The sequence below is a fragment of the Oncorhynchus clarkii genome, chromosome 32 (genome assembly GCF_045791955.1).
Source record: "Oncorhynchus clarkii lewisi isolate Uvic-CL-2024 chromosome 32, UVic_Ocla_1.0, whole genome shotgun sequence".
Classification (NCBI taxonomy): Eukaryota; Metazoa; Chordata; class Actinopteri; order Salmoniformes; family Salmonidae; genus Oncorhynchus; species Oncorhynchus clarkii.
In genome coordinates this window covers 40,001,044-40,027,092 of record NC_092178.1, presented here as the reverse complement: position 1 = coordinate 40,027,092, position 26,049 = coordinate 40,001,044, and the positions used below count along the sequence as shown (strand labels likewise).

The 26,049-nt window shown below is 40.9% G+C and overlaps 1 protein-coding gene across 4 annotated transcripts; it reads right to left on the bottom strand.

Moving 5' to 3' along the window:
* Positions 1 to 8,975: 8,975 nt before the first annotated feature.
* On the bottom strand, positions 8,976 to 15,700 carry LOC139392208 (myelin basic protein-like). Of its 4 annotated transcripts, XM_071140012.1 has the most exons (7): positions 15,403 to 15,680; positions 12,369 to 12,461; positions 12,056 to 12,091; positions 11,788 to 11,808; positions 10,673 to 10,756; positions 10,539 to 10,556; positions 8,976 to 9,822 (listed from the first exon to the last, which is right to left on the bottom strand). In XM_071140012.1, the coding sequence occupies exons 1-6, from the start codon at positions 15,520 to 15,522 to the stop codon at positions 10,551 to 10,553; spliced, it is 360 nt and encodes a 119-aa protein (XP_070996113.1). In that variant the 5' UTR covers positions 15,523 to 15,680; the 3' UTR covers positions 8,976 to 9,822; positions 10,539 to 10,550. The 4 variants fall into 4 exon arrangements, with proteins under 4 accessions (XP_070996113.1, XP_070996111.1, XP_070996114.1 ...); XM_071140010.1 differs by lacking the exon at positions 10,539 to 10,556 and having other exon boundaries at positions 15,403 to 15,700; XM_071140013.1 differs by lacking the exon at positions 11,788 to 11,808.
* Between the last annotated feature and the right edge of the window lie 10,349 nt (positions 15,701 to 26,049).

Below are 26,049 nucleotides of genomic sequence, written 5' to 3'. Positions count from 1 at the left end.
GCACCTCAGGAGTAAATGTCAGTTGGCTTTTCATAGCCGATCATTAAGAGTATCTCTACCACTCCTGCTGTCTCTAGAGAGTTGAAATCAGCAGGTCTGGGACAGGTAGCACTTCTGGTGAACAGGTCAGGGTTCCATAGCCGCAGGTAGAATGGTTGAAATTGGAGCAGCAGCACGGCCAGGTGGACTGGGGACAGCAAGGAGTCATCACGCCAGGTAGTCCTGAGGCATGGTCCTAAGGCTCAGGTCCCCCGAGAGAGAGAAAGAAAGAAAGAAAAAGAAAGAAAGAAAGAAAGAAAGAGAATTAGAGAGAGCATACTTAAATTCACACAGGATACCGGATAAGACAGGAGAAATACTCCAGATATAACAGACTGACCCTAGCCCCCCGACACATAAACTACTGCAGCATAAATACTGGAGGCTGAGACAGGGTTCAAGTCCAGGCTCTGGCAGGGCCACTCAAAAACATTCAGAGACTTGTCCCGATGCCCCTCCTGTGTTGTCTTGGCTGTGTGCTTAGGGTCGTTGTCCTGTTGGAAGGTGAACCTTCACCCCAGGCTGAGGTCCTGAGCACTCAGGAGCAGGTTCTCATAAAGAATATCTCTGTACTTGCTCCGTTCATCTTTGCCTTGATCCTGACTAGTCTCCCAGGCCCTGCCGCTGAAAACATTCCCACAGCATGATGCTACCACCAGCATAATTCCCTGTAAGGATGGTGCCAGGTTTCCTTCAGACTTGGCATTCAGGCCAAGGAGTTCAGCCTTGGTTTCTTCAGACCAGAAAATCTTGTTTCTCATGTTCTGAGAGTCTTTAGGTGCCTTTTGACAAACTCCAAGCGGTTGTCATGTGCCTTTTACTGAAGAGTGACTTCTGTCTGGCCACTCTACCATAAAGGCCTGATTGGTGGAGTGCTGCAGAGACGGTTGTCCTGGAAGGTTCTCCGTCTCCACAGAGGAACTCTAGGGCTTTGTCAGAGTGACCCTTGGGTTCTTGGTCACCTCCCTAACCAAGGCTCTTTTCCTCTGAGTGCTCAGTTTGGCCGGGCGGCCAGCTCTAGGAAGAGTATGGGTTGTTCCAAACTTCTTCCACTAAGAATGATGGAGGTCACTGTGTTCTTGGGGACCTTCAATGCTGCATGAATGTTTTGTGCCATTCCAAATCTTGTCCAATCAATTGAATTTACCACAGGTGGACTCCAATCATGTGTAGAAACATCAAGGGTGATCAATGGAAATGGATGCTTCTGAGCTTAATTTCGAGTTTCATAGCAAAGGGTCTGAATACTTTTTGTAAATTAGGTATTTATGTTTTCTATTTTTAATACATTTGGTAAGATTTCTAAAACCTGTTTTCACTTCATCATTATGGGGTTTTGTGTGTAGATTGCTGAGAATTGTATTTATTTAATATGTTTTAGGATAAAGCTGTAACGTAAAAAATGTGAAAAAAGACAAGGGGACTGAGTACTTTCCAATGGCACTGTACACACATGTAAATAGATAGTGCCAGAAATGCACTCAAACGTATTTAGTTGACCTTGCTGTTAGGATTTTTGTTGGCCTTTGTCTTTTTTTCTTTTGTTTATTTTGTTGGTTGTTGGTGCATTGGGGGACGGGGCTGGGGGGGGGGGGGGGGGGCTGGTGATTGGGAGTTTGGGCTGGTGGCTGAGAGGTGTAGACTGTGGATTGTGGACTGAAATGGAATGCAGAAGAGAAGGTAAAATTGGTCAGCAACGCTGAGATTGCGATTGAAAATGTTTGTGCTGCTTCTTGGTTGTCTTGGTTTACTGCACGCCAATACTGCAATGACCAACGAGTTCCCAATCACACCGAGGAGAAAAGTTAGCCAGAATATTAGAAAGGTAATAAAGTTGTTTGTACCAACACCGAACTAAAGATTGTGCCTCCCTCTTACTTTGGTTAACTAACCCTTCACTTTGATTATTCATTGCTGACTTGTGCATCTCCCCCAGTTAGTCAACATACAATAACTGAAAAGTTCATTTTTACTCTATCCATCGTTATGTATGCTAAAATTGGCAAGTGTCTTCTTCAGTAGAACCAATCGTTTTGTATTTGAGGTAGAGAGCAATGGTGGCTATTTTGTGTTAATGACAATGATGATAATAATAATAATGATAATAATAATAATAATAATAAGTAATAATGATAATGTATTACATTAATTCAGAATCATTTAGAAGGGGATAAATGTGTTTGCTTTTCTGTGTCCATCTGTCACGACTTCTGCCGAAGTCGAAGCCTCTCCTGGTTCTGGCGGTGCTCGGCGGTCGAGGTCACCGGTCTTCTAGCCATCATTGATCCATTTTTCATTTTCCATTGGTTTTGTCTTGTCTTCCTACACGCCTGGTTTCAATCCCATTCATTACCTGTTGTGTATTTAACCCTCTGTTTCCCCTCATGTCTTTGTCAGAGATTGTTTGTTATTTCAGTGTTGTGTTGTTTTGTATTGGTGTGCGATCAGGTCCTCGTACCCACTTTGTTTTATTTGTTACATTTAGTGTTGGAGTTATGTTTTCGTCTGTTGTTATTAAATAACTCCATTACACTCAGTTTGATTTTCCTGCGCCTGACTTCCCTGCCACCTATACACACGACTCTGACACCATCAAAGACAAAACGCAATTTACAAGATCATTTTGGCTAAAGTTGTCCTCAGGGGCTGACAATTGATCAGGGTTGGGCTCAAACTTGCATGCGTGTAGAAAAGACGTAGAAAAGACAAGGCCCTGTTTGAATGGCGCAAGTTGTTTCTTTCACTCCTCCCTAATAGACTTATTATAAACACATGAATTGGTAAACTCTGAACAATGTAGCCTAATATATTTGTCAGTGTGCGGAGATCCCAAGTTTTTTTTAAATCAACTTGAAATGGGGAATGTTAAGCCGACTGGTTGCTCAGGAGACAAAGGCAATGTCAGACATATGGAAGACATTTGACTTGAGCTCATAGAAAGAGGAAGGAGCCAGCGCTGCGTGCATGTGCCAAACAAATCAAATTGTATTTGTCACATACGCCGAATACAACAGGTGTAGGAAGACCTTACAGTGAAATGCTTACTTACAAACCCTTAACCAACAATGCCGTTTTAAGGTTGGTCAATGCAATGCTGTAGGCTACTACATTTTTCTTGTCTAATTGCTTGGTACAGTGTAAACAACACAAAATAAAGTATACGTGTACAAGAGAGTTGATCTGTACTAATGAAAAAAATGATAAAGCCTTTATTGTTATTATTAGGCCATTGTAGGCTAATTATTCAAGAGAATGCTTGACTGCATTTAAATGCAGGACTAGTAGGCTGTGTGATGAAGAGAAGTAATAATGACTAATTGATAACAGGCCAGAAAGCTAAACAAAACCAGCATAATGACATACTAGAGTCTGCTCTAACGAAGAAAAAAATGGTAAAGAATTTATTAGGGCTACAGCATAGGAACATTTAAAAAAAAATAGAATTAGAGAAAATGTCACGCTGGGCGGACCGTCATACATTTTTAGAACTTGGGGGTCAATAGGTTAATAGGCCATTAAGGTCACGTGATTACCTCATTCAAAATTGGCAAGCTCCTAAAACCATTCTTTGCAAAGATGGACTACACAAATTACCACCATGCAAATTAATAATTTGTTTAGAAGAATCTAGCCTATTAAAACAGACAGAGCAGGTCATTTTGATTGTGCGACCCTTTAAGCAATGGGAGGGTGTAGTAAAGGCTTTTCTTATGCACAACGCAACTCAGCGTAACTGGATACAGACTGTAACCATGTATTGTCTGGTTACGGTACCACAAAACCCAGAAAACGTTGCTTTTACGGCTATGGCACTCACAGCCATGATAAAAATGTGATTATAACACATGGGCTCTCATGTATTATTGCTTAAATATACCATGGCTGTCAGCCAATCAGCTTTTAGGGCTCAAACCACCCATACAAAATATACTACAGAATAATGACATGTTTGTAGGTACCGTTGACAACAGAGTACACAGATGTGTTTCCTAATTCCCACTTTGTGTGATGGCCGTTGAAGTTGAAGAAGGACATCAGGCCATTGGTAAAGAGCCTGAAAGTCAAGCACACATAGGATGTACTTTATGAATTGAACACTTTCAAACTGCTGAGGAGATAAGGCTGGATTGTTGCTTTGTTGTCTTTGATGCTGACAGTTTGTATCACTAACGATACCTTTAAAATTACTTTGTTATTGGATCCATTCTAAAGATATGACAACCCTATCTATGACCTTGTTGGCACAGTCCTTTGTGTCCTCACCACCAATTTTGCTTAACCTTGCAATCTGTGTCAAGAGACTTTGTTTGAAACATCGGAAGTTATGCAGTAACAACTGTTTCTGAATGACTACTTTTTTTAGTATTATACAGGCATTGCTTGTAAGAGTGGAATTAACTAATTGTATCACTTTAGGTAGGGTGAATAATGCTGACTAAATCTACAGTGTAAATTAAATGTCAAAATAAATTTCAGTTTCACCATCAGATTCTGTGCATCCGCACTTTGGAGCTGCTGCCCTAGTTGCTCAACGTCTTGCTCTGTCTCCATCCTCTTGACATGGAATTGGGGCTCTGCTCTCCCAACACGTTTCACCTCCTCCTTCAATATCTCCACCAATTTAGTTAGGACACACTTCTGAAATTCTGAAAGAAGAACATTTTGTTGACACTTGAAATATGTGGTTGTCACACGCAAGAGGATCCTGACAGATGAGATTGTGGATTGCAAATATAAGTTACATTTTACTTTCAATAATACATATAATTCAACGTTTCAATAGTATTCTATATTCTAATGGATTCAGTGTTGAACTTTAACACAAGTTTCAATTTTGTAGTACATTTTGAGTCGTTCCACGAAATAGGTGCCTTTTGAATTAGTGCATAATTGATAAATCAAATCAAATCAAATCAAATCAAATTTTATTTGTCACATACACATGGTTAGCAGATGTTAATGCGAGTGTAGCGAAATGCTTGTGCTTCTAGTTCCGACAATGCAGTAATAACCAACAAGTAATCTAACTAACAATTCCAAAACTACTGTCTTGTACACAGTGTAAGGGGATAAAGAATATGTACATAAGGATATATGAATGAGTGATGGTACAGAGCAGCATAGGCAAGATACAGTAGATGGTATCGAGTACAGTATGTACAAATGAGATGAGTATGTAAACAAAGTGGCATAGTTTAAAGTGGCTAGTGATACATGTATTACATAAGGATACAGTCGATGATATAGAGTACGGTATATACGTATGCATATGAGATGAATAATGTAGGGTAAGTAACATTATATAAGGTAGCATTGTTTAAAGTGGCTAGTGATATATTTACATCATTTCCCATCAATTCCCATTATTAAAGTGGCTGGAGTTGAGTCAGTGTCAGTGTGTTGGCAGCAGCCACTCAGTGTTAGTGGTGGCTGTTTAACAGTCTGATGGCCTTGAGATAGAAGCTGTTTTTCAGTCTCTCGGTCCCAGCTTTGATGCACCTGTACTGACCTCGCCTTCTGGATGATAGCGGGGTGAACAGGCAGTGGCTCGGGTGGTTGATGTCCTTGATGATCTTTATGGCCTTCCTGTGACATCGGGTGGTGTAGGTGTCCTGGAGGGCAGGTAGTTTGCCCCCGGTGATGCGTTGTGCAGACCTCACTACCCTCTGGAGAGCCTTACGGTTGAGGGCGGAGCAGTTGCCGTACCAGGCGGTGATACAGCCCGCCAGGATGCTCTCGATTGTGCATCTGTAGAAGTTTGTGAGTGCTTTTGTTGACAAGCCGAATTTCTTCAGCCTCCTGAGGTTGAAGAGGCGCTGCTGCGCCTTCTTCACAATGCTGTCTGTGTGAGTGGACCAATTCAGTTTGTCTGTGATGTGTATGCCGAGGAACTTAAAACTTGCTACCCTCTCCACTACTGTTCCATCGATGTGGATAGGGGGGTGTTCCCTCTGCTGTTTCCTGAAGATGATACATAAACTATCAGAGAGAATTAAATGGCACACATTTCATGGAACAATCCACTTACTGGCATTATTCATGGGAAACAGTTCTGGTCTAGCGGAGGGAAAGGGAGGGTGAGAGCTGCGATGCCCTTGGCTCCGTTAGGATTGGCAAGCAGAAGCCCTGGATGAATCTGCAAAATTCAAAGCCAACTCAGTGTCAACACAAGAGGTAAACAGCAAAAATAAATAGCATTTGATTTTTGTAAACCTATGCACTACAATGCATATTTTAAGGATAGTTTTAATCTTCAGTTATCAAGACTGAACATGATGTGTATAATTTCTGCTCATTGTAAGGAAACCAGCAATGATGAGCGAACGTGTCCCCATCGTGTGCTTGTTGTCTGTGTGTGCTCTTTAGTTACTACATATCTGCTCTCACCTTGTCTGATAGAGTAACAGGATGGAGATGGAGAACATCTGTGCTCTCTGCTCTGGAGGTGGGACTGGCTAGTAGAAGCCCTGGATGATTCTGCAACATTCAACCAATGAACAAACCTTCTTAAAAACTTTAAGAAGTTTAAGACCGGTTAGCTGATTAAGAATTCTAGACTTGTCTGGCAAGCTTTACTCTTGACCTACTGTGTGCGAAGTGAGATGTGGAAGGAGAGCATCTGGAACGGCCGGCTGAATCCCTGAATTTCCCTGAAACACAAATAAAAACCCAATCTGTGTTTAGTCCAGATAGCAAACAGGTACACCAAATGGCAGAGGGAGAGTTCGAGCTGTTGTGTCCGCTGAATCGACTCCTGGCCAAACTGTTGGATGGTCCTGAAACACAAACATTATCTAAACCTTTTTCTGTCTGTAGGTGGACTACACATTTGATTACTTAACTATTGTCACTTACCAAATACATCCCGAACATGGCTAGAGGAGGAAGAACGAGAGCGGTTTCGTGAGGCAAGGAAACCTCTCAAGCCAGCGAGGGCGTGAAAGCCCGATGTGGTGGCTTAGGCACCCCTGGTTCAATCGGCGGTGGAATCCACCCCGACGTCACCAACAAAACAAAAAAACAAACAAAAGAACTCCTGGACCGACTGGAGGAACAAGAACTGATAATCTGGATGAGGCCCGACGTGGGATGGGTGCCATCCGAGCCAACTGGGGCAAGGAAATCTCTCGAGCCAGCTAGGGCGTAGATCACGACGAGCTGGATAGGCACTCCCAATTCCATCGGTGGCGACCCAGAGCCGATGCCACCATACCAACCAGAGCGCCAGTACTCCCCGATGCTTCGTTTAATGTCTTCTGCATTCTGTCACATTAGTTGACGCTGGAGAGACGAAGCAGTTAATCATTTAATAAGGATCGGACATGGAACGAGACAGGAACAGCGTCAGCATACAAGAAAACATAGACAAAAAAAACAATCAATGCAGAAGCGGGGAACAGAGCAGGGAAACTGACAAGTATAGCCAAGGTAATAACAGGTGATGAGTGAGTCCGGGTGAGTCCAATATCGCTGATGCGCATGACAAGGGAAGGCAGGTGTGCGTAATGGATGATAGGAGTGCGTGATGCATGGCAGCCCTCGAGCGCCAGGTGTGGGGGGAAGAGCAGGAAGAGCAGGAGCAGACGTGACATAATTTGTGCATGACAATAATTTTTCCAACAATTGTTTACAGACAGATTATTTCACTTATAATTCACTGAATCGCAATTCCAGTGGGTCAGAAGTTTACATACACTAAGTTGACTGTGCCTTTAAGCAGCTTTGAAAATTCCAGAAAATGATGTCATGGCTTTAGAAGCTTCTGTTAGGCTAATTGACATAATTTGAGTCAATTGGAGGTGTAACTGTGGATGTATTGCAAGGCCTACCTTCAAACTCAGTGCCCCTTTGCTTTACATCATGGGAAAATCAAAAGAAATCAGCCAAGACCTCAGAAAAAAATTATAGACCTCCACAAGTCTGGCTCAGCAAGGAAAAAGTCACTGTTCCAAAACCTCCATAAAAAAGCCAGACTACGGTTTGCAACGGCACTTAGGGACAAAGATCGTAAATGTCCTCTGGTCTCATTAAACAAAAATAGAACAGTTTGGCCATACTGACCATTGTTATGTTCGGAGGAAAAAGTGGGAGGATTGCAAGCCGAAGAACACAATCCCAACTGTGAAGCACGGGGGTGGCAGCATCATGTTGTGAGGGTGCTTTGCTGCAGGAGGGACTGGTGCACTTCACAAAATAGATGGCATCATGAGGGAGGAAATTATGTGGATATATTGAAGCAACATTACAAGACATCAGTCAAGGAAGGTAAAGCTTGGTCGCAAATGGGTCTTCCAAATGGACAATGACCACAAGCATACTTCCAAAGTTGTGGAAAAACGGCTTAAGGACAACAAAGTCAAGGTATTGGAGTGGCCATCACAAAGCCCTGACTTCAATCCTATAGAAAAATTGTGGGCAGAACTGAATAAGTGCGAGCAAGGAGGCCGACAAACCGGAGTCAGTTACACAATCTCTGTCAGGAGGAATGGGCCAAAATGCATTTATTGTGGGAAGCTTGCGGAAGGCTACCCGAAACATTTGACCCAAGTTAAACAATTTAAAGGCAATGCTACCAAATACTAATTGAGTGTATGTAAACTTCTGACCCACCATTCTCTCTATTATTATTCTGACATTTCACATTCTTAAAATAAAGTGGTGATCCTAACTGACCTAAGACACGGAATTTTACTAGGATTAAATGTCAGGAATTGTGAAAAATGTAGTTTAAATGTATTTGGCTAAGGTGTATGTAAACTTCCGACTTCAACTGTATAAGACACTTATATGTACCGACATTTGTTGTTTCTTTAAAATCTGCGATCTTGACACAAGGCGCTGCATGATTTACAATTGTCCTGTTGGCGGGACGCCGTTCCCTAAGAAGTCCTCTTAAACAGTTTTGAAAAGGTTTAACAGTGCAGTTTGGAAGGGCATTTGTTTGTTGTTGTTTTATTAGGCATGGACAACATAACAGTACACAACATTGATTATTTAAGTGCATAAGTTAACCAAGATTTTCGTAATATGACTAAACTAATCAAATGTAATTGTTGTTATATTACAATAGAATATTACATAATGTTAGTTTATAATTTGTACAGGTATTTTTCCCATTACATTTTCAAATGCAAAAACACTGCATTCATGAAATACTTTTCACAAGACAAGTTTTACTATTGCATGCATAACAAGACCCACAAACACTTAATCAGACTAGATTTCACATCAATGGCAACATACAAAACAAAACACCGTTTTGTGTGAGCTCCTAAAAGCAGCAAAGGGGAATATAAAGCATATTTTTATGCATAGAAGAACAGATACAAAATGCAGACAAATAGAAAAACACATAACATGAACAACAACTCATTGATAGCAGACACTAGCGTCATTAGAACACGGTGCTAGGATGAGGTGAATAGCCCTTTGAGCCAAATGTTACAGTAGAATCATTTTGAAGCATTACCCTAAAAATCTGAAAGCTATGAAAAATACATCTAAACAAGAACTTTCCCTTAGAGCTAAGATTATAAGGCTATTGATGAACTCAAAGACTGCATATTGTGATCCCAGCAGGCTAAATATTAGGTGCCAAGATTGTGTCACTATGTACAAACAAAGGAGACTGGCTGGTGTTAGTGTGTTAATGTTGTCGAGGGTTGTTATGAGTTTTTCAAATGGATATATTATTTCTCTTCATCCTTTTCCCTCTCTGTTGGATCTAAAGACAGCTCAGAAGATGGTGCTCCAGCGTTTGGGAGGAGGGCGGGACTTGGTCTCCTGTAGACAGAGGGAAGTAGAAGTAATACATTAGATGATTGACATCTGAATAATAAATTATATACAACCAAAGGAGGAAATAAAGAGTTTAAAAGTGCTTGTCATGGTTTGACTGGAGTGTCTCTGTATTAGATGGAAATAAGTATTTATATTTTCCATGAGATAAGATTGGGGTTTTAAATTGTTATTTGTATTTATATGATTGTCAAATGTCACATTTTCAGGGATTCTTAATTAGTACATACTCTCGGGAAAGGGAGGTAGGTATGAGGTAGGTATAAAGACATCAATAAAAAGAGTGATGCAATAGAGATTAAACTGAAAAAGCATGAAAAAGCAAAACTGAAAAAGCAAAATACACAGTTTGTAATTCATTTCCCTAATACCCATATATTTACATGAAAATTGCCTAGCCAAATAGTGTAATTACAGTGCACTTACATATCTGTTTGCTTACTGTTATACCTGTTTATAACAATGTGTTCCTACACTGTGATTACACTGTAACTACTATGTAAATGTATAGGAACGTATATCAAGTGGAACCCAACCTTAAATATATATGCTTTTTTCATTTAATTAATTGCTGATGCATATTTGTTAGCTTATTATGATGGCAAATACATCTCAATGTAATTAGCTTTTTGGGGATTTTATGTATGTATGAATGATGATTCAGGATGGATATGGCTAGGTTACAACTCTAATTTACTCACTGATTCATGATATCACCACTGTTGTTTTGAGAGGTAAAAAAAACAAGAAAACAATGTTTATCAGGTGCATCTTTAGACAGTGTAACTGTGTAGTGACAAGATAAACTTGCGACACAAAAGTCAGGATGTCTCACCAGGTTGAAGATTTTGGACAGTGTTCCTTGGTCTCTGCGGCGTCTGTGAGGTGACTTTGTGGCATCAGCACGCGGTGGCGTGGCCTAGAACAAAATGCTTTATAAACACAAGGAACATGGCTGGACCTGAAACCTTATCAGTGCTCAGTTCTTATTAGATGAAGTAGGGAGAGAGGACACCAAAATGGTGTCGAACTAGTAGTTATGTTGAGTTTGAAAATATTTTGATAAATACAATGGGTATAAATGTTATAATACTACAATTCTCGTTTGCATTAAATCTAGAAATGTCATGTTGCTATCCAAATGAATTGGCTTCATTCAGTTATCTATTAGTGTAAAAGAATGCTGTGAATTAGACAGGTAGAGAGATAAATAAAGAACGACCAGCATTACAGCGCCCTTTAGGGGGAAAGATGGAAGTCAAAGGCATGCATTACTTCAGAACACACATAACACAGAGAACTGGTGAAGAGCACATTTCAACTCTTACACACTGGACAGCTCACTCTATGGACACAGAGGAGTTGAATGAAGAAACACACAAATGCAGGAAGATTAGTGAGTCACTATGAACAGAGGAGGGGGCAGAGAGGAAATAGTCTCAGACTGGTAAGGAAAGGAAAGGTGGAACTTTTGTATATAGGGGTCCCTGAGTCCTTAACGGTTGTGGTTCAGAAATAGTTGAGGAGTGTCAAAGTCATCCAGAAGCAGTGACTGAATTGAATCGTCAGAAACACAATGAAATATAATGGCACTGTAGTCTAAGCTACTTTTCCAGGAGAACGGCGTTCAACGTTGACATTTTCCATCAGAGTAAGAATAGTAACATTTCACGTAAACAATGTTTGTACTTAGCAAAATTCAATTCAAGCTATGTATGGAAATATATATATTTTTGATGTTAACTGTCTTGAAGAATCACACAAGGGAAAGGATGCAGAGCTGGGAGAGTAAGAGTTAAGTAAAAGGGAAGAACAACATATCAAGACGGTCACAGAACGACATTAGAGAACGTCTTCAGACAGAGGGAGACATTGAGATGTCATTATTACGCACAGGGATGTAAAGTCAGCAGTGTTTGGGGGGTTTAGGACTGAGTTTGAATGACCTACCAAGCCCAACACCTTCCTCCACTAGACATGAAAGAGAAAGAGAGGATCAGGAAGATTCATGAAGGCCTACTGGAGCAGCGCCTGTTACTATGACTGCTGAAAGTCTAGCTACCCAACTTGCACAGGCCCATGAAGAGATGTAAGTCATGCAATGTAAAAAGCAAGGACAGTTTAAAAGCTAATTAACATTGTTTTCTTGACAGAGGCCTAAAGAAACTGTAACCACAGTAAATACAAAAATAATACAAAATGAGGAAATGAAACTCACCCTGGACTTGGGATGGGGAGAGGATGTCGCCTGAGGCTACAGAACACAACAAATGATGAGGTCCTATTCTATGAGTTCAAAGATGGTTACATGAAGACATTGGCTAATTGGTCAAATCCTTTGCAACACCAGAATTTGATTTTAAAAAACTGTATTTTTTTCAAGATTTTCAAGCAACGGTGCAGACCTAGAGACACAACTTGTCTTGTATTAAATAACTACTTTTTCAACTTTACAATTGTTTATATAACTAATCAAATACATGTTATAACAGATACAAATGCAGTGAGGTATTCAATCCTAAAATACTCACGCTCAAGCTCCTGAAGAAATGCATTACAGCATTCTCATTAGCCCGACGTCGAGGGGCTGGCTTGGGGGAAGTGGCATGACCCCGGAAGGACCCCTAAAGTTATAAACATGAGTCAAAAACTCACTGATGTCTTACTGCTACCGTTGGACATTCAGGCTCAATGAAATGTCTACATGGTTATAGAGCACATGTTAATCTACTCCATAAACATCTTGATATGTATTTGAAATACCGTTTTCAACCTGAGGTGACTTTCTGAACAGATACTATGCTCTGTATCTCTTCATAATAATAATTTGTTAATTTTATTTGTCATTTGTTACCTATCTATTTTTTACTTTAACACCTATTTTTCTTAAAACTGCATTGTTGGTTAAGGGCTTGTAAGGGGGAGGTGGTATGATTCAGCGCATGTGACAAATAAAATTTGATTTGATTTAATGTTATGCATCTTAGTTCACCTAGTTAGTATTCTTACATTGTCTGCTCAATGGAATTAGAAATTAAATTAAATGCATACAGATGAGTACAAAAAGGGTTGCATAACCAAATCCTCCCTCATGAAGGTGATTAGGAGTTGTTTTTTTAAAGCTGTCTGACTGGAGGATTGCACTTCAATGGAAGATGCTCAAAACCTGTATAAAGAAACTATTCTAAAAACTATAATTGGGCAGAAAGAAATTCAGATTTCCAAGAAATTGGCAAACAATGAACCTATCTAGAAGTACAACTTTACTACAGCAAGAAAATTCAGCCGGAATTCGAGAATCCTCCCTTTTTTTTTAGATGTATGCAGATCATAACTACAGACGTAGGATCTTAATTTGATCACTCTTTTGTTGCTGCAAATGTTCCTACACTGCAGGAAATGCAGATGAGCTTCGTGATTTAGATACATTTCTGAAAACCCGTACTAACTCACGTTTATATTAACAGTATTGCACTTTGTAGCCTACTTTTGTCCAGCCTAACTGCCAATCAAGAAACATTATTGGCTAAATGTTCAAATCTTGTTGGTGCAGGATTATTTTGCTACGACAATACTGGTCAAATTAAGATCCTACATCTGTAACACAAACTACGGCATTATGTTCATTTACATTCTCATATCTGTAAGTGTTTAACACAAGCACAGAGCAGAGTAGAAGACAGGATATTCTTTCAGTATGTCTTCAATGGGAAAATGCTCAAATTTTCTGGTCTAAAATGCATATATATTGATAAAACATTACAAACAAATGCATATCACCAGGGATAAGCTGTTGTTGACCTGCCATCACTCTGCAACGTGCCCCCTTCCTTAGATTTGGTTGCGATAAACTCTAGAGAAAATAAGCTAAAGGTGGAGCTCAGAATCATTTGGGGGTGTTTGATCGACATGCTCAGCATTAGGAAAAAACATTCAACCTTATAACCCGCAGAGGACCACCTGGTGCCTAATGCAGACAGATCACATTTGATATTCTGTTTGCTATCAAATCTGTACAGCTAAACCAATGGTGGTCAAAGTTTTATGAATTAAAATAAACTATGCAGTAGTTGTATTTCAAATACAAACACCAACTATCCAAGATCTTCCCACAAGTTCCCCTGAGAGCTGCCCCTAAAACTGACTGTTGATTCTAACTATTTCAATAATTTGAGGAACTCTAACTGCAAATATATTTTATGAGGTAAGGCACTGATTTTTCTACATTGGTAAAAACATTAAAGACATGCTTTGGAACTTTGGCAACTAGTAAGTATTTATTTTTACTCTTTTAAACTCTGGGCTGGATGTGTCAATATGTAGTTCATACATGCATAATCTACGATCAGAATTACTGTTGTACCTCAATTAGCCACGAAATCCCTAGTTTGAAAGTGACTGTTTACTGGAAGCTGTGCGGCGCCATTTTCCCCCATGTGGGCCAGTCCCCTAGCAATTCAGGTTCCAGTCAATGAGCTTTAGCCCCTCCCCATTTGAGTGACAGCTAGCAAGATGCACATACAACAGAGCGAGATAGAGAGAGAGCAATGGCGTGGTGCACATACTGTACCTGCACCTAAACTGAGTAAACCAAACATTAGGAACACCTTCCTAATATGGGGTTGTACCCCCCCTTTTTCCCTCAGAACAGCCTTAATTCGTTGAGGCACAGACTCTACAAGGTGTCGAAAGCGTTCCACGGGGATGCTGGCCCATGTTGACTCCAAAGCTTCCCACAGTTGTGTCAAGTTGACTGAATGTATCTTGATACACACAGAAAACTGTTGAGCATGAAAAACCTAGCAGCATTGCAGTTCTTGACACAAACCAATGAACCTAGCACCTACTACCATACCCCATTCCGAGGCACTTGAATCTTTTGTCTTGCCCATTCACCTTCTGAATGGCACACAATCAATTGTCTCAATACTAAAAAATAATTATTTAACCTGTCTGCTCCCGTTCAAATACGTGGATTGAAGTGGGTTTAACAAGTGACATTAAAAAGGGATCCTAGCTTTCATCTGCATTCACCTTGTATACTCAGTGTACGTGACGTAGTACACCATTTTCGGGGACCACTTTTGGCTCGTGAATGCTACTCTCTTAAAGAGAAAATAAATTAAATGTATTCCTGTTCATCAAAGCGAATTCCTGTTATCTTTAGCGGTTCTATAGCTAGCCTAAAAATATTCCTCAACATAGCAGCCATAGCATTAGCTACTCTTCCTGGGGTCCAGAAAAATTAAGTCAGTTATATACAATTTTACAAAAATTATATTACATTTCACAATAGATTTCACAACACATTAGCTCTAGAATATAAATTACATTTAACCAATTATCTGAGATTATTACATTACATCAGGTATTCTAGCTCTACAAGTATTTTAGTTCTGCACAATTAGTAAATCACACATTTTCAAAGAATCTCTTTCTTGTCCGCAGACTTCAACACAAAAACTGGACAGATGCATCCTTACCATTGTCATCTTAGACCTCTATAGACTGGAAGAGTCTTTGTGAGGCAATTGGTTATGTCAGTTGGTAACTCCAGATGCTCACCTTGCTCCCTTTCTTTTTGTCGCCTCCAAAGAAAGTGCTAATCTGATCCATCAGACCAGGGGCCTTCTTCCTCCTGCTCAGTCCAAATGAGCTTTGCCCTGAGCTACTCGCTGTGGTCATGCTGGACGATGGTTAGGTTGGGTGGGGTTGAATGCTCTGTATCTGGGAGTAAGACTTCTTGCAAACAATCCAAACCAACTCTGTAAACTCTCTGCTGTTGCTCCTCTATCTATGTTACTTTTCTATCCGTCTGACGTTGGATGGGCAGTGTTTGAAGGTGTCGTCCCCATGCTCCAATGCACCATGGGAGATGATGCGGGTAAGGTGGGGGTAGGCGACCACAGTAGCATCCATGGTGCTGGCTTGACTCCAGGCATTCTTTGGTCCCTCAGTGCCTGCAGAGTCAGTCACTACCGCCCTCTGCATGGGCCAGCCATTGTTCTCTCCCCTCCCCCATATGCCTCACCAAGTCTGAGGAACAACAAGGGTTATGTATGAGGCTGAACTAGGGCCCTGATGAGTAACAGTCTCCAGCACTGTGAACTCATTGTTGAAATGGACCCCATTTATCTTTTTGATAGATTATATTGAAATAGGATTTAAATTAGCCCTGTTTTCCATACAGAGTTGACTAGAAAAGGAAACACCCAAAAGCTAACAAATGTTCAAACATATGGAAACATATTAAAACAAACTATTTTAAAGAGAAATAATAACTACACAAATGTTATGGTCAGCCATGGAAAGAGCTTTGACCTCCATTACTGTTAATATGATATTGTAGGGCAGCCTCCAAAGAAACTCTTCTTAAAAACTGTATGCAAGGATTCTTCTGTGTTGTTTGAGGAATGCCTCATTATCTTTCCAACCCCCAATGTCACGCTTCTAGGTAGCAGAGGTTCTGTTGTCTTTACAGGTCAGTAGGTCTGATATCTGATTGGAGGTTAACTTCACAGTAATGCTATTGGTAAACAACTCAGATGTTTTAAAAGGGTCTTATATGTATTTTGTTCCTAAACTGCTGTGGTTCTTTCTTTCTGTTTCTCCCATGGTTCCTTCCTCTCTCTATCTCTCTCTCTCTCTCTCTCTGTCTCTCTCTCTCTCGCTCTCTCTACCATGCTTAGAATAATGCCTTGTAAAGCTTGTTAATGCTTTGTAGCTTATGCTTTACGCCTTGTATGTGAATCCATTCATTTTACAAAGTAATTAAATACTATTCTATTTAGAATTCCATTCTCAGACATTTGCTGATTGCCTATTACTGTAACTCAACTATAGCCTTGCATGTTTTAATTACAGTGCCTTGCGAAAGTATTCGGCCCCCTTGAACTTTGCGACCTTTTGCCACATTTCAGGCTTCAAACATAAAGATATAAAACTGTATTTTTTTGTGAAGAATCAACAACAAGTGGGACACAATCATGAAGTGGAACGACATTTATTGGATATTTCAAACTTTTTTAACAAATCAAAAACTGAAAAATTGGGCGTGCAAAATTATTCAGCCCCCTTAAGTTAATACTTTGTAGCGCCACCTTTTGCTGCGATTACAGCTGTAAGTCGCTTGGGGTATGTCTCTATCAGTTTTGCACATCGAGAGACTGACATTTTTTCCCATTCCTCCTTGCAAAACAGCTCGAGCTCAGTGAGGTTGGATGGAGAGCATTTGTGAACAGCAGTTTTCAGTTCTTTCCACAGATTCTCGATTGGATTCAGGTCTGGACTTTGACTTGGCCATTCTAACACCTGGATATGTTTATTTTTGAACCATTCCATTGTAGATTTTGCTTTATGTTTTGGATCATTGTCTTGTTGGAAGACAAATCTCCGTCCCAGTCTCAGGTTTTTTGCAGACTCCATCAGGTTTTCTTCCAGAATGGTCCTGTATTTGGCTCCATCCGTCTTCCCATCAATTTTAACCATCTTCCCTGTCCCTGCTGAAGAAAAGCAGGCCCAAACCATGATGCTGCCACCACCATGTTTGACAGTGGGGATGGTATGTTCAGAGGGATGAGCTGTGTTGCTTTCACGCCAAACATAACGTTTTGCATTGTTGCCAAAAAGTTCAATTTTGGTTTCATCTGACCAGAGCACCTTCTTCCACATGTTTGGTGTGTCTCCCAGGTGGCTTTTTATGGATATCTTTAAGAAATGTCTTTCTTCTTGCCACTCTTCCATAAAGGCCAGATTTGTGCAATATACGACTGATTGTTGTCCTATGGACAGAGTCTCCCACCTCAGCTGTAGATCTCTGCAGTTCATCCAGAGTGATCATGGGCCTCTTGGCTGCATCTCTGATCAGTCTTCTCCTTGTATGAGCTGAAAGTTTAGAGGGACGGCCAGGTCTTGGTAGATTTGCAGTGGTCTGATACTCCTTCCATTTCAATATTATCGCTTGCACAGTGCTCCTTGGGATGTTTAAAGCTTGGGAAATATTTTTGTATCCAAATCCGGCTTTAAACTTCTTCACAACAGTATCTCGGACCTGCCTGGTGTGTTCCTTGTTCTTCATGATGCTCTCTGCGCTTTTAACGGACCTCTGAGACTATCACAGTGCAGGTGCATTTATACGGAGACTTGATTACACACAGGTGGATTGTATTTATCATCATTAGTCATTTAGGTCAACATTGGATCATTCAGAGATCCTCACTGAACTTCTGGAGAGAGTTTGCTGCACTGAAAGTAAAGGGGCTGAATAATTTTGCACGCCCAATTTTTCAGTTTTTGATTTGTTAAAAAAGTTTGAAATATCCAATAAATGTCGTTCCACTTCATGATTGTGTCCCACTTGTTGTTGATTCTTCACAAAAAAATACAGTTTTATATCTTTATGTTTGAAGCCTGAAATGTGGCAAAAGGTCGCAAAGTTCAAGGGGGCCGAATACTTTCGCAAGGCACTGTATATTTATGGAGTCAGATAAACATTTTAATAGGCTAATTAAATAGTCTTATCACAGGTCGCATGTAAGGTACATACAATATACACATATCAAATATTACCCCACTACAGTAAATGGTGACCCCAACGTGCTCTATCATTAGGATTTTGGAAGTGTAGTAAATGGTGACTTCCGACTTGATCTTACGGATTCTTTGGATTAAGTTAGCGTTTATTATATTATATTCCTCGATATATAACGAATACGTACTTTACGTGATGTCGAATATGCAAGCAACAGATATTTCTGAGCTATGGCAATCAACTTGTATTAATGATTTGATCAAATGGAACCAAATGGAACCTAGTCTTTGCTAGATAGACAGAGAGACCAGTACAGAAAGAGAGAGAGGAAGGAAGTGAGAAAGAAAGTGACAGAGGCAGAGAGAGAGGTGGGAAGAGAGTGAAAGACAGGGAGAGAGAGAGCGAAAGAGAAAGACAGCAGTGCAAATTTACTTAGAATTTTCATGTGTCTTGTTTGTCTCATGTCGTCAATGTGAGTGAATTTCTGTCCATCGTGTCCATCGTCCGTCATCTGTTTTGTCTGTTTTCCCCACCCTTGTTTTCACTGCTTGGCCGGCTCCCCACCGCAAGAAGGTAGGTATTTTACTACATTGCATCCTGTTGTGAATTGTATGTTATTATAAATAACCTTAATAACCTGTTGTAATGTTGTTTTTAATTTATATAAAGATGTGTTTTCTTGCAGACATTGGCTGTGAGTATAAGTTGGTTGGTAGGTATATAGTACATAACTGTCTTGTATTGTAAAGTAACGTTTACAAGCATGTAAATAATTGTATATTTTTCCATTTGTTTGCTGGTAAATATTTGAAACTTGCTCGAATTGGCTGTAAATGTATACATTTGCATATTAAATGTATTCATTGCAAGTTGTCACTTGTACTCCCTATCACCAGGTCACCAGGCTGCTCATTATTACGCACACCTGTCACCATTGTTACGCGCACCAGCCTCATCAGACTCACCTGGACTTCATCACCTGCCTGATTACCTTCCCTATACAGTGGGGCAAAAAAGTATTTAGTCAACCACCAATTGTGCAAGTTTTCCCACTTAAAAAGTGGGATCATTTTGACCCCACGGGGTGAGATCTTGCGTGGAGCCCCTGATCGAGGGAGGTTATCAGTGGTCTTGTATGTCTTCCATTTCCTAATAATTGCTCCCACAGTTGATTTCTTGAATCCAAGCTGCTTACCTATTGCAGATTCAGTCTTCCCAGCCCCGTGCAGGTCTACAATTTTGTTTCTGGTGTCCGTGGACAGCTCTTTAGTCTTGGCCATAGAGGAGTTTGGAGTGTGACTGTTTGAGGTTGTGGACAGGTGTCTTTTATACTGATAACAAGTTCAAACAGGTGCCATTAATACAGGTAACGAGTGGAGGTTAGAGGAGCCTCTTAAAGAAGAAGTTACAGGTCTGTGAGAGCCAGAAATCTTGCTTGTTTGTAGGTGACCAAATACTTATTTTCCACCATAATTTGCAAATAAATTCATAAAAAATCCTACAATGTGATTTTCTGGATTTTTTTCTGCTCATTTTGTCTGTCATAGTTGAAGTGTACCTATGATACCTATGATGAATTACAGGCCTCTCTCATCTTTTTAAGTGGGAGAACTTGCACAAATGGTGGCTGACTAAATACTTTTTTTGCCCCACTGTATATGTCACTCCCTTTGATTCCTTCCCCAGGCGTTATTGACTCTGTTTCAGATTTATGTCTGTGTGCTTTTCTTGTTTTGTATTATGTTCCATTTATTTATTAAATGATTCACTCCCTTTACTTGCTTCCCGACTCCCAGTGCACGTTACACAAGTAAAATGTTAAATTGACTGTTCAGTTGCCCAGTTCATTAATGGTCCTTCTCCCTAGCCATTAATCTTTTGTGTCCAAATAAAAATTTTGCCCAGGTTTGGTATGGAATTGGATATTGGTTTATAGTTAGTGTTTGCATATCTGGAGGGTCTACATTTGTGTACGTAATATGGCAGGAGTGTCCGGGAGTCCATTACACAGCAGGGTTGAGTCATCACCATATTGCTATGCTTATTCAAGCCCCATCAGCTCAAACACTAAAAAAACAGAGTAGGGGGTTATAGAGGCCTTAATTAAATTGGCCTGTACCTTGACGTGGTGAGAGGGCTTCCAACTAAACCAAGCCAATGTTATTGAAAATAAAGTATCCATTGCTTGCTTTTCCATCCCACCACCCCTGACTGAGAGTGGCTGCCTTTCGAGGACACAGGAAGAACTTGCCGCAGCACCTGTCTCTTGATTTTGCCTCTTTCCTCATCCTCTCTCCTGTCTCTCCAGATGAAATTCTGCATCTAGTGACGTCTGATTGCCCAACAATCTGCCCACTCATTCCATCCCCTCCATCTCATCAAACCATCTAAATCTGTTAATGTCATGTCATTCATTATCTACTAAAAACATTTGCTAACCGTATCGTACTGGGCACATAATATACACAGATGAACTAAAAACACTAGCACTGCAAACACAGAACAAAGAGAGCAGCAGTGCATGGACTTCGTAGTCTCCCTCTTCAAGTCCCCCTTCTGAGACTAGCTGCCTGTTGACAACCACTGACAAAAAAAAAACTAAACAAAAAAAAAAAAAAATCTGTGAAAATAAATGAATGACAAGCCTGTGTCACAAAAATACAAATGTTTATTTATTAAAATCAGATAGGTTTTCATAGCTGTTTCACAAGGTATTCATTATTGTAAATTGTAAGGTATACTTTGATGGTATTTATTTGTTCCACATTATTAATTATTGTATTATAGAATAGTTTGGACACATCTAATATTTATTTTTACTATTTTCTACTTTGTAGAATAATAGTGAAGACATCAAAACTATGAAAAAACACATATGGAATCATGTAGTTACCAAAAAAGTATATATATTTTAGATGTTAGATTCTTCAAAGCAGCCACCCTTTATCCTTGATGACAGCTTTGCACACTCTTGGCATTCTCTCAACCAGCTTCAGGAAGTAGTCACCTGGAATGCATATCAATTAACAGGTGTGAATTCTTAAAAGTTCATTTGTGTAATTTCTTTCCTCAAAGAGTTTGAGCCAATCAGTTGTGTTGTGACATGGTAGGGGTAGTATACAGAAGATAGCATGTGTGGTTCCCAATGTGAAGCATGGAGCAGGAAGTGTGATGGTGTGGGGGGGCTTTGCTGGTGACACTGTCAACGATTTATTTAGAATTTAAAACACCCTTAACCAGCATGGCTGCCACAGCATTCTGCAGCGATACGCATCCCACCTGGTTTGCGCTTAGTGCGACTATAATTTGTTTTTCAACAGGACAATGACCCAACACACCTACAGGCTGTGCAAGGGCTACTACCAAGAAGGAGAGTGGTGGAGTGCTACATCATGTTGAACTGGCTTCCACAATCACCTGACCTCAACCCAATTGAGATGGTTTGGGATGAGTTGGACCGCAGAGTGAAAGAAAAGCAGCCAACAAGTTCTCAGCATATGTGGGATCTCATTCAAGACTGATGGGAAAGCATTCTTCATGAAGCTGGTTGAGAGAATGCCAAGAATGTGCAAAGCAGTCATCAAGGCAAAGGCTGGCTATTTGAAGAATCTCAAATATAAAATATATTTTGATTTGTTTAACACGTTTTTGTTTGGTTACTACATGATTCCATATGTGTTATTTCATAGTTTTGATGTCTTCACTATAATTCTACAAATAAAAACTCTTGAATCAGTCGGTGTGTCCAAACTTTTGACTGGTACTGTATATATTCAACCACAAGGGTGTACTAATGTGCTATGCAAGATAGGAAAAAATTATCATAATAGAGGACTTCTGAAATTATATTATTTCAGTTTAGATAAGCGAAGGGCAGGTTAAACTAAAAACATGACAGCGAGACAAGCCAGTGCATGAATCAAATGGATTTGCATATGAATGGATTGGGAATTAGCTGACTTCGTGATCTGTAAGGTAAGTAACTTTAATGTGTCAAGCAGATTACACGTTTTCTTTGCCATTTCCCAAAATTAGAAATGTTTAAATCAAATAAAATTAAATATATTTATATAGCCCTTCGTACATCAGCTGATATCTCAAAGTTCTGTACAGAAACCCAGCCTAAAACCCCAAACAGCAGGCAATACAGGTGTAGAAGCACGGTGGCTAGGGGAAAAAAACTCCCTAGAAAGGCCAAAACCTAGGAAGAAACTTAGAGAGGAACCAGGCTATGAGGGGTGGCCAGTCCTCTTCTGGCTGTGCCGGGTGGAGATTATAACAGAACATGGCCAAGATGTTCAAATGTTCATAAATGACCAGCATGGTCAAATAATAATAATCACAGTAGTTGTCGAGGTTGCAGCAAGTCAGCACCTCAGGAGTAAATGTCAGTTGGCTTTTCATAGCCGATCATTAAGAGTATCTCTACCACTCCTGCTGTCTCTAGAGAGTTGAAAACAGCAGGTCTGGGACAGGCAGCACGTCCGGTGAACAGGTCAGGATTCCATAGCCGCAGGTAGAACAGTTGAAACTGGAGCAGCAGCACGGCCAGGTGGACTGGGGACAGCAAGGAGTCATCATACCAGGTAGTCCTGAGGCATGGTCCTAGAGATCAGGTCCTCCGAGAGAGTGAAAGAAAGTGTCACGTTCTGACCTTTATTTCCTTTGTTTTGTATTTATTTAGTATGGTCAGGGCGCGAGTTGGGTGGGCAGTCTATGTTTGTTTTTCTATGATTTGGGTATTTCTATGTGTCGGCCTAGTATGGTTCTCAATCAGAGGCAGGTGTCATTAGTTGTCTCTGATTGAGAATCATACTTAGGTAGCCTGGGTTTCACTGTGTGTTTGTGGGTGATTGTTCTTGTCTCTGTGTTTGCACCAGATAGGACTGTTTTTTGGTTTTCCACATTTATTGTTTTGTAGTGTTCGTGTTTATCGTTTTTTCATTAAACATGAGTAACCACCACGCCGCAATTTGGTCCGCTTCTCCTTCACAACAGGAAAACCGTTACAGAAAGAGAGAAAGAGAGAATTAGAGAGAGCATACTTAAATTCACACAGGACACCGGATAAGACAGGAGAAGTACTCCAGATATAACAAACTGACCCTAGTGGAGGCTGAGACAGGAGGGGTCAGGAGACACTGTGGCCCCATCCGATGATACCCCCAGACAGGGCAAAACAGGAAGGATATAACCCCACCCACTTTGCCAAAGCACAGCCCCACACCACTAGAGGGATATCTTCAACCACCAACTTACCATCCTGAGACAAGGCTGAGTATAGCCCACAAAGATCTCCGCCACGGCACAACCCAAGGGGGGGCGCCAACCCAGACAGGAAGATCACATTAGTGACTCAACCCACTCAAGTGACGCACCCCTCCTAGGGACGGCAAGAAAGAGCACCAGTAAGCCAGTGACTCAGCCCCTGTAATAGGGTTAGAGGCAGAGAATCCCAGTGGAAAGAGGGGAACCGGCCAGGCAGAGACAGCAAGGGCGGTTTGTTGCTCCAGAGCCTTTCCGTTCACCTTCACACTCCTGGGCCAGACTACACTCAATCATATGACCCACTGAAGAGATAAGTCTTCAGTAAAGACTTAAAGGTTGAGCCCAAGTTTGCATCTCTCACATGGGTAGGCAGACCATTCCATAAAAATGGAGCTCTATAGGAGAAAGCCCTGCCTCCAGCTGTTTGCTTAGAAATTCTAGGGACAATTAGGAGGCCTGCGTCTTGTGACCGTAGCGTATGTGTAGGTATGTATCAAGACGAACAGTCTTGATATGTTCGTCAAAAGAGAGATCAGGGTCCAGAGTAATGCCGAGGTCCTTCACAGTTTTATTTGAGACGACTGTACAACCATTAAGATTAACTGTCAGATTCAACAGAAGATCTCTTTGTTTCTTGGGACCTAGAACAAGCATCTCTGTTTTGTCCGAGTTTAAAAGTAGAAGTTTAAGGCTTGGATTTCATGTTGTAATGTTAACAAGGTACCCAAAAGTAGTTTGAATTATTGTTTTCATTTTATTAGCTAAACAAAACATGTTCAAACAGCAAAATTGATGATGAAAAGAATGTCATTTAGGCAGTAATGATCTCCAAAATTCTAATCATTAGGACGTTTAGTTTATAGTTTATCGAATCCCATTGTGATGCAGAGCGGGACACTATATTTGGCCGGGGGACATTATTTGGAATGACAGGCCCCCGTGTTGAGGATCAGCTTTGGCAGATGTGTTGTTGCCTACCCTTACCACCTGGGGGCGGCCCGTCAGGAAGTCCAGGATCCAGTTGCAGAGGGATGTGTTCAGTCCCAGGGTCCTTAGCTTAGTAAGAGCTTTGATGGCACTATAGTGTGAACGTTGAGCTGTAGTCAATGAACAGCAATCTCAAATAGGTGTTCCTTTTGTCCAGGTGGGAAAGGGCAGTGTGGATCTTTTAGGGCGGTACGCAAATTGTAGTGGGTCTAGGGTTTCTTGGATGATGGTGTTGCAATGAGCCATGACCAGCCTTTCAAAGCACTTAATTTCTACAGACATGCATGCTACAGGGCGGTAGCCATTTAGGCAGGTTGCCTTAGCTTTGTGGGCACAGGTACTATGGTGGTCTGCTTGAAACATGTAGGTATTACAGACTCAGTCAGGGAGAGGTTGAAAATGTCAGTGAAGACACTTGCCATTGGTCAGTGCATGCTCTGAGTACGTGTCCTGGTAATCTGTCTCGCTCTGCGGCCTTGTGAATGATGATGACCTGTTTAAAGTTTTTACTCACATCGTCTATGGCTACGGAAAGCATGGATGGAACAGCTGGTGCTCTCATGCATGCTTCAGTGTTGCTTGCCTCGAAGAGAGCATAAAAGGCATTTAGCTCATCTGGTGGGCTTGCGTCACTGGGCAGCTCGTGACTGACTGGGTTTACCTTTGTAATCCGTAATAGTTTGCAAGCCCTGCCACATCTGACGTGTATGAGAGCTCATGTAGTAGGATTCAATCTTAGTCCTGTATTGACGCTTTGCCTGTTTGATGGTTCGTCGGAGGGCAAAGCGGGATTTCTTATGAAGTATCTCATTAGTTTCCCACTCCTAGCAAGCAGCAGCTCTAGCCCATAGCTCAGTGCGGATCATGGCTTCTGGTTGGGATATGTACGCACATTCACTGTGGGTACGACGTCGTTGATGCACTTATTGATGAAGCCGGTGACTGATGTGGTATACTCCAAAATGCCATTAGATGAATCCCGGAACATATCCCTGTAGCTTAACATCTGCGTAATCTGACCACTTCTGTATTGAACAAATTACTGGTACTTCCTGCTTGAGTTTTTGCTTGTAAGCAGGAATCAGGTGGATAAATTAATGGTCAGTTTTGCCAAATGGAGGGCGAGGGAGAGCTTTGTACACGTCTCTGTGTGTGGAGTAAAGGTGGTGTAGAGTTTTTTTCCCCCTTTAGTTGCACATGTGACATGCTGATAGAAATGAGGTCAAACGGATTTAAGTTTGCCTGCATGAAAGTCCTCGGCCACTAGAAGCATCGCTTCTGGTTGAGCATTCTCTTGTTTGCTTATGGCCTTACACAGCTTGTTGAGTGCGTTCTTAATGCCTGCATTGGTTTGTGGTTGTAAATAGACAGCTACAAAAAATATAAATTAAAACTCTCTCAGTATATAGTGTGGTCTACAGCTCATC